Below are 9,111 nucleotides of genomic sequence, written 5' to 3'. Positions count from 1 at the left end.
AATAAATTAAATCTGGATTAAAAAAAATCAAAAAATTCCAAACATTTTATGGTGAACTGGAAATCCAAAAATCGGTTTGGAACCAAATTTTCATGAAATGTAGATTTTATTTAACCCATTTTCCATTTTATTCTTCAAGAAATAACCATTTGCCGTGTTATTTTTTGAAAAATAAAACGGAAATCGAGGCGGTCAAACCGTAGTCGAAGATTTCACTTTCCAGTAGTTTCAAAAATTTAATTAACCTAAAAAATTTTTTTTTTTTGAAAAAGATTATGTTTTCAAACACTTGCCTTGAAAATTGAATTTAAACTCATATTAAAGAATAAAGAAAAAAATTTAATATTTATATGGAGGAAAACTAATTTTTTTTTGAAATTTTGGATTTTGAAAGCCTTTAATATATACTATAACATACTGGAATTTCAAAAGAAAAGTCATTGATTTGTTATTTCAAAAATAAAACCCTAGCATGCTTGTTCTAATTCGCAAAGAAGAAAGATCCTTACCGTTGATCGCGATCCTTGTCTCTAGAGTTGGTGGTCCGAGATATACTCTTTGTCCAACCATTTTATACGCTAAAAAAGATCCAAAGAACACTCCAATAATCCTTGATTATATAATGCCTTGGAGAAGAAGAAGAAATTCAAGAACCCCTTTTGTAAAGAACACTTGAGCGAGAGATGAACACACTTGAAGAGATGAATGAATTCCAAGGAGGAAGAGAGAGAGAGATGAATTTTCTAGAGCCAGCCAAAGGTTGTGCTTGCTTTGTTTTTATAGAAAAAGTTAGGGTTAGAATGGATTTGGAAGTTTCCAATGTGAGGACTCCTACCTTTAGTTAGTTTATAATTCTCACCTATGGCTTGCTTTTTCCTTACCTTCTAAATTGTGTTTACTTTTAATATTGATTTCTTGCAAGCCAAGGCATGCCATTATGTACAAGAGAGATTTTTCAAGACTATTCTAGAAGCCTTCTCACATAGGAAACTAGCTTTTATGAATGATTTTCGTCCAAAGAGTAGGGGTGTCAATGGATCCAGACGGTCCAATGGATCGTCCGAATCCGAACGTTAATGAACGGGATCTAAACATACGAATAGGATCCATGGGCTTATTTCGGATCCTAAAATCTGGGATCCAAAAAATTTCGGATTGGGTATGGGCACGGCAGAGATGCCCATTGGATAGTCACGATCCGAAATGTTTGACAAAAATACCCTTCAAATTTTGTAAATGCTATTATTTCTATGAAGGGTATTCTGGTCAAAACATCTCTTATCACTAATGAATAGGATAAGGCAGCGGGATTTCCTTATTTTCAGACTTTCAGTTTTTCACTTTTCAGCCGTTTCATTCCTCCTTTTTAACTTTTACTTTCAGTCTTTCACCGTTTTAGTTTTCACTTTTCACGGAGGAAAGAAAAAGGGATTTTAGGGTTTTGTTCTTTTCTCTACCATTAACAACAACGGTGTGTATCTCTCAAGCTTTGAAGGTAAGGTTTGATTATGTTAGTTCATAAACTCACATATTACCCTAGAAAACACATGCATTAAATTTGGGGATTTTGCTTTTTTTTTTTCATGAGATACCCATAAACCCTATCCACAAAAAATAGGGACAAATCAAAACCCCAATCTCTAACCTTATATCAGCTTCTTTGATTCCCAATATTCAAAGCCCGCCCAAACCAAATCCAAGACTTCGAAAAGGGGTAAAATTAAGGAGACCCACTTGCCTCAAATGACAGAAATTGTTTTCAATCTCCCCAAAATACCATAGCATAGCCTGCAACATCCAAACCCTTCTCAGAAAGAAACCTACAGTGAATAACTAAGGGTTTTGGAAAAGACCCAAAACCCAATACATGAATTTCAAGCAGAAAACAGAAATTTTTTTTAGGGAAAATGGTTTTAGATAGAGATTCCCCAAAACCCAAAAAATAAACACCGAAAAATCAAGAAAGTTATTTTGAAGCATCAAGCATACCTTTTTGAGGGCTTTCGTTAGCTTTAAAGAGATAAATTGAGACCCATTTGTCAGATTGTTGGAGGATTAAATTTCAGAAATGAAAATTTTGAATTTGAAATAGTGTTGGAAAAAGGTTCTGGAATTTGTAGAAGAGTCTTTTTGCAGATGGTGAGGATTAAGAACTATTCCTCACCCCTTGTGAAGTTAGAATCTCTTTGTTTTAAGCAATGTTTATACATTGAATTGGGCTGGGCCTTCTTAAATATTAATGGGCTAAATGATCTAGATGGTTAGGATCAACCCTCTAGCATTCAGATCGAAGGGTTAGGATCAGCCTATGGAAATGATTTTTGGGACACAACCTATTTCAGCCGTGGCCCATCTAATGGACGGTTTGGATCATCCTATGGTGCAGGCAATACTGTACTTTTAATAAAGTGAAGGCAATAAGTTTTCATGGTTTTGGATCATCCTATGGCCCATCTAATTGAGCTCCCCTTTTAGCGGAATTGTGGGCAGACTTAACACTTTTTGACGTGGGGTGAAAAAATCCTCGCTCTATAAGTTTTCATGGTTTCCAAACATGGCCTTTTGTTTATGAATGCTTTTTATGTACAATTCAGAAACTCATTTACATTCTCCTGTATTAATCTCGCCTTGTATCTTTCTTGATTGTAATGAATGATGCTAAACTAGCTAAACAATATCTATGGTTATTTTTACATGCTATACAGGAAATTATTTCAACAATGTCTGAGGATATTGTGGATGATGATGTTAATGATGGAAATCACTCACCACCTAGCCCTAGACGACGTAAATTAAGGTCAGTCATTTGGAATGATTTTGAAAAAGAAGAAGATTCAAATGGGGTTTTGTGGGCTAAATGCAAACATTGTAAGAGGAATCTCACGGGTTCAAGTACTAGTGGAACTACTCACTTAAAACGACATCTTGCGCTTTGTCCTAAAAACAAAAATTAGGACGTAAGACAAAAAATTTTGTCTTGGGGTCAAGCAAAAACAGATGGGAGTACTTGTATTAGTAATTTTAAGTTTGATCAAAATCAAAGCCGACAAGATCTTGCTCATATGATAATGTTGCACGAGTACCCCTTTAAAATGGTAGAACACCCCGGGTTTATTAAATTTGCTAAGAATCGTCAGCCGTTATTCAAGATGGTGTCTAGGAACACTATTAAGTCTGATTGCTTAGCGATTTATAAGAAAGAGAAAGAAAAGCTCTCTACAGTATTTGAAACTATTCCTGGTCGTATCAGCCTTACAACAGATATGTGGATATCCAACCAAACACTTGGATATATATGTCTCACAGCACATTTTGTTGATCATGACTGGGTGTTGACCAAGAGGATAATTAATTTTGCCGTGGAACCATCTCCTCACACTGCAATAAATTTATGTGACACAATTTATCGACAGTTATTAGAGTGGAAAATTAATGGAAAGATATCTACCATGACTGTAGATAATTTGACAACAAATGATAGCATGTGTGCCAGGTTGAAAGAAAAATTGCATGACACACTTCCACTTGAGGGTAAGTTTTTTCACGTTCGTTGTTGTGCACACATCTTAAACTTGGTTGTACAGAGTGGCTTGGAAGTGATTAATAATGTGATCCACAAGGTTCGTGAGAGTGTGAAGTATGTGAAGGCTTCACAATCACGTCAACAAATTTTTCAGGAATTGGCTAGAGTGTCAAAGATAAGTAGTGAAAAGAAGGTTTGTTACAAGTTGCACTAGAATATAAGGATGCATTTCTTCAAATGACACAGCGTGATCTGAATTATCAAGTAGCACCTACAAAAGATGAATGGGAAAATGCTAAAATTATTTGCAATTTTTTGAAAGTCTTTTATGATGCTACCAATATTTTTTCTGCTACCAAGTCTCCTACTGCAAATATATTTTTTCCTGAATTAGTATCAATTCGGTGTGCATTGCATGAGGCATATGTGTGTGATAAATTGTTTATGAGATCCATTGTTGAGAGAATGAAAGACAAGTTTGATAAGTATTGGGGAGAATGCAGCTTGATCTTATCGATTGCAGTAGTTTTAGATCCTAGGTACAAGTTGAAGCTATTGGAGTATTATTATCCTAAAATTTACTATTTTGAAAGAAGTGAGATGGAAATCCAAAAAGCCAAAAATGCCATTAGAGACCTTTACCGAGAGTATGAAAGAAAACAAGCTTCGTCTACCTAGAGATCATCTCTCTCAGGTTTTAATTTTGCAAATGAGGAAAGGGTAGGGCTCAACACTAATCCAAGTCGACAAGATAAAATGAATCTTTTTCACCAATTTGCTATAGAAAGTTCTTCAAGGGTGGAAAGGAAGGGGGATTTAGATCATTATTTGGATGAAGCCATTATCATAGTTCCTCCCACGGATGAATTTGATGTATTGAGTTGGTGGAAGAGCAATGCACTCAACTATCCCACACTCTCTATAATGGCTCGTGACATCTTGGGGATTCCCATATCAACTGTAGCTTCTGAGTCTGCATTCAGTACTGGAGGTAGAGTATTAGATCAGTATCGTAGTTCATTACTTCCAGAGACGGTAGAGGCTCTCATTTGTGGGCAAGATTGGTTGCGGGCTTCAATTGATGGTACATATATATCAATTTAAGTTTTTTATTATTCTAATTGTAGTTTATAAATGTGGTTTTTAATTTTTAACATTTGCTTCGTATACTTGTGAAAGGTTTGGCTAGTTCTACGAATTCTATCACGATTGGCGATGAAGACTAGAGGTGGTCTTTATAGTATTTTCTCTGAGACAGGTAAATAGTTGGTTACTTATTAGATGTTGCTTAATTTTTTGTTTTGCATTGTTGAATTTATGATTCACATATATTTAAATTAATTATTTTGTTCCTTTGTATGTTGGTGCAGGGTATATCGACAATGGATTGGAGATTTTTTTGTTTAGTTGTGCCAATTTGTGTTTTTGAGTTTGATATTTTTATTTATTACTTTGTGGTTACACGAATCTTGTCAACTTTTGCAGACCTATGTATTTATGGTGGGTTGATGTTATTATTAGTGAACTATTTACAAATGACTCATTTGATTTGTTGTCTTGGTCAAGCATCATTTTTCTTATTATAAGTTTCACTATTTCAGTTGAAAGTATACACAATTCTTAGAATTTGCAGGAATTTAGAAATGGTTTAGAAGAGCAAAACTATTTTTGATGGTTCCGCGTCATGCTGGTGACGAGTATCATGGTGAGTATTTTTTTTTCTTGATTCATTTTCTCAGTTTTTACTTTCATTATGCTGGTCTATTGAACATATATGCCGTCATGAATATATTATTAGTTCATCAGTTTTTATTACTGAATGTTATTGTTATGAATCATATTCCTTGATAATAGTTATACATTATATTTGTGTATGTAATTTTGATTAGTTTTATTGTTTACAAGCATTATTTTACACATAGATTAAACATAGATAAATTTTTAATTTAGTAGAAGAAAATGCATAGAGACACAGTAATAGTGGACTGCCATTCTTACTCGTTTTAAAAAAAATAGTTGTTTACTTAGCTTAGTGGGACATAATAGGACACTCCGATGGATGGTCCGAATTAAAATGGATCGTGATCATGACTTGGAAATTAGGATCCGAAGAACAATCCGAGTCCGACCCGACCGATAAGGAATTTGAATGGATCGTGACTGTGACATAGGTGGATCCGACCCGAAGTGGATCCATTGACACCCCTACCAAAGAGGAAGCTATTCTAGGCATGCCATTACGTTTGAGCTCATTTTTGACCCATTTAGAGGCTGATTCAGGAAAAGTCATAAACTAGAAAGTTGTAGATCTTTTCGAGACGTTCGAAAAAAGTATAATTTCAAATTTATTGGACAAGAAGGTAAAACGTAATTGTCATTTTACTAACCTGACCATACTACTAGCCCTTTCTAATTATAACTCTTCCTTTCTTTATTATTTTTTTTAAAAACAAATATGATGTCACCAACCATCTCATCCCATCTTGGACGTTTTTACATGTGGCCTCCTCATGTGGGACGCCCACTTATGTGGCCGACCCACATAGGTGGGTCCACATGGACCCCACCTTGTGGGCTTTAGCCCGATAGGCCTTATGACATGTATTTTGGGTTTATTTCAATGAAAATTCAATAAAATCCTTTAAATTTAAAATTTTTATTGATGAACCCAACCCATATGATATTTATAGTGCACCCCTAACACGTGATTGAACCGTCTTTTTTGGAAAAATAACTTTTCGGACCAAAATGCCCTATATTTTACCATTACACATCCAAATGCGACCAAAATACCCTCAAATTGGTTCACCTCTAAAGGGAAATATTAAAAAATTGAAAGTCTTTGTGGTCAAACTTAAAAAATAGAAACTTTTAAAGTTGGGTCCTTTCGGTGAGCAATATCAAACAGGATCATTTGGTATCCCATGAAAATACCTAAAATGCCCTCAACACTCAGAATTTCCAAATTAAGCGAAACCCCTGAGAAATTCTAAATTTAGCAGGTTTTCCAAAATTCAGAAAATCATTCATAATTTCTCAGACACCTTTCGGGGATTAAAAGAATTACACAGGAAAAGACCAAATTACCCCGAGGTGCAAGAATTTGGCGAGAGTAGGGAAAACCCTGAGAAATTTCAAAAATAGCAGATTTTTGAAAATTTATGAACGGACTCAAGATTTCTTAGACACAACTTAGGGACCAAATATGGCATGTTGGAAATATCTAAAATAACCCCGAAGCGCAAAAATGAGGGAAACCCTGAAAATTCTAAAAATAGCAGGTTTTTTCACTTGCTTAGAAACTTGAGCTTTCATCTTCCAGATACCATTGGAACACTCTAGAAACCTTTAGGATTGTGAATAAACTTAAGAATTCCTTCAACGAGGAGAAATTTACCCTAAAATGCACAGATGCATAATCCTAGGTGGAACATGGACTCGAAACTTGACAACCTACCGAATCTTTTGCTTTTTAAAGTGTAGCAAAATGGGGGTGTCTTTCCAATCCATTGTGATAATACAACTGCAATCAACTTGACAAAGAATCAAATTGAACATTCTAGAACTAAGCACATAGAGGTAAGGCATCATTTCTTAAGAGATCATTCTAAAAAGGGGATATTGAAATTAAGTACATCCACACCAATGACCAATTAGCGGATATCTTCACAAAAACCCTTAATGAGGATCGATTTTGTGACATTAGGAGTGGACTCAACATTTGGAGTCTGGATCAAGTAAAGGAATTTGAAAATGAAGCATAAATAGAAGATAGCACTTTATTTGTATGTATATATGTATCTTTCTTGATGGTGACTACATGGTGTAAGATGATTAAACATTGACTCTAAAACTCACTCAATTGGTGCTCATAGCCCACTTGTTCAAAGGGGAGTCGGTACCGTCACCCTTAATTAAGACACCTAATCCTTTGGCCATGTCCGTCATCTAAACCATCAGTAAGTCCTATGTGTGATGCATGCATTGAATTGTGGATTGAATATGAAATGACATCTATCTATACATCTATCTCCGTTGATGAATGGTTTTTAAAATATACATCATTTTCCACATAGTACCTTTTCCAAATCATATATATCTACATCTATCCAAAGTGTATACTATTGTTATAACAAAATAAAAAGAAATAAAAATAAATTCTCGGAACTCCGAGATTTTCCTCGGAACTCAGAGAATATGGGCAAAGAGAACCTGGAAAGGTTCTTGGAGCTCTGAGAAAATTTCTCGGAACTCCGAGATTCGCCACAGTAGAGAATAAAAAAAAGGGGCTGTGTTCTCGAAGCTCCGAGAATCAGGCCAGAGGCGTTTAAAGCCCTAGACCGGTTCATTTTCTTTTCATTTTTCTTTCTTCTCTCCTTCTCCCTCTCTTAGTTCTTCCACAACCCTGCATTCCCTTTCCATCTCTCCCCTCATCCACTCCAAATCCGACCCCCATTCCTCCTATTCTTCCTTCCAACCTCTTTCATTTTCCATTAAACCCTAGTTTCTTCCCTCAGAACCCGAGGATTTCGTCCTCTCTCCTCCCACCCCTCTTTTCTTTTCGTTTTTCTTCCATTTTCTCTTGCCTATTTCTTTCTCTTCCATTTCCCTCCATCTTCCTCCATTTTCTTCCCTTCTCTTCCCCTATTCCTCCTTTTTCTTCCATTTTAGGGCCATTTTCTTTTTTTCTCAAACCCCATTTCTTCTCACCATGCCTCCTAAAACAAAAAATCTTACCATTGGAGGCTCCTCCCAAGTTGCAAAACCCGAATACGATCCCAAGGAACAAGGATCTTCACGAAAATGGGCAAAGGCCAAGGCTCCGGCTGTGGCAGCCGAGGTTGTGCCCAACTTCTTCTTTACTAGGGATAAGGCCAAGAAACTCTGGGCCGATGTCGGCACTTGGGGCGTCCTAACCGGTAGGTACATTGATCCCCCTGTCCTTCAATATTTTGATTTAAAAGCCAAATTTGATGCCCTCCATTGGACGCCCATCCTTCACATCAACGAACCCATTTAACCTCGCTTGGTGCGTCTCTTCTACGCCAATCTCACCATTTCCCCTTCCTTCTTCAAAATCGAATCTAAGGTCAAGAAAACTGTCATTAAACTCAACTATCACACGTTTGCCACACTGCTTGGGATTAGCCATGAGGGCTTCTTACACTATTTTTGGCCGGAAGATGGGACCCATTCACTTGATGATATTGATCATGACACTGTCTATGGTCAGATTGTATGGCGCTGCAAACCTAAAATGCCCGTGCAAGCTACCGACCTCATTCCGGTTGGGCGAATGCTCCATAATTTTATGTTCCACATCTTCACCCCTCGTGCTGAATGCGAGAAGCCCTACAACCCTTAGAGGCCTATCTCATCTACTGCATCCTCGAGGGTCGCCAGATCTGTCTCCCCTACATCATGTTTTGATACATGTTTCAGACACCTGGCCGCTACCGCTCTTCCTTACCATATGGAATGATTCTCACCCTTGTCTTCCGCCACTTTGGCATCACCTTAGATGGAGAGATGACCATGACTCCTACTGCCCCGTTTGATGATCAGACATTTAACCGCATGGCTCTTAA

General features: G+C 36.6%; 2 protein-coding genes across 2 annotated transcripts; both read left to right on the top strand.

The window, feature by feature from the left end:
• Window positions 1-3,092: 3,092 nt before the first annotated feature.
• On the top strand, window positions 3,093-4,201 carry LOC143855940 (zinc finger BED domain-containing protein RICESLEEPER 2-like). Its single transcript, XM_077365986.1, has 2 exons — window positions 3,093-3,716; window positions 3,770-4,201. Exons 1-2 carry the CDS (start codon window positions 3,093-3,095, stop codon window positions 4,199-4,201), a joined length of 1,056 nt encoding a protein of 351 aa, XP_077222101.1.
• A 78-nt stretch (window positions 4,202-4,279) lies between these two features.
• LOC143855939 (zinc finger BED domain-containing protein DAYSLEEPER-like) lies at window positions 4,280-4,749 on the top strand. The gene is made up of 2 exons (XM_077365984.1): window positions 4,280-4,607; window positions 4,703-4,749. Exons 1-2 carry the CDS (start codon window positions 4,280-4,282, stop codon window positions 4,747-4,749), a joined length of 375 nt encoding a protein of 124 aa, XP_077222099.1.
• The last annotated feature ends 4,362 nt before the right edge of the window (window positions 4,750-9,111 follow it).

Source organism: Tasmannia lanceolata, unplaced genomic scaffold, assembly GCF_043159265.1.
Source record: "Tasmannia lanceolata isolate RefF3 unplaced genomic scaffold, GAP_Taslan_0.1 ptg000023l, whole genome shotgun sequence".
NCBI lineage: Eukaryota > Viridiplantae > Streptophyta > Magnoliopsida > Canellales > Winteraceae > Tasmannia > Tasmannia lanceolata.
This window is presented reverse-complemented; position numbering and strand designations above follow the sequence as displayed.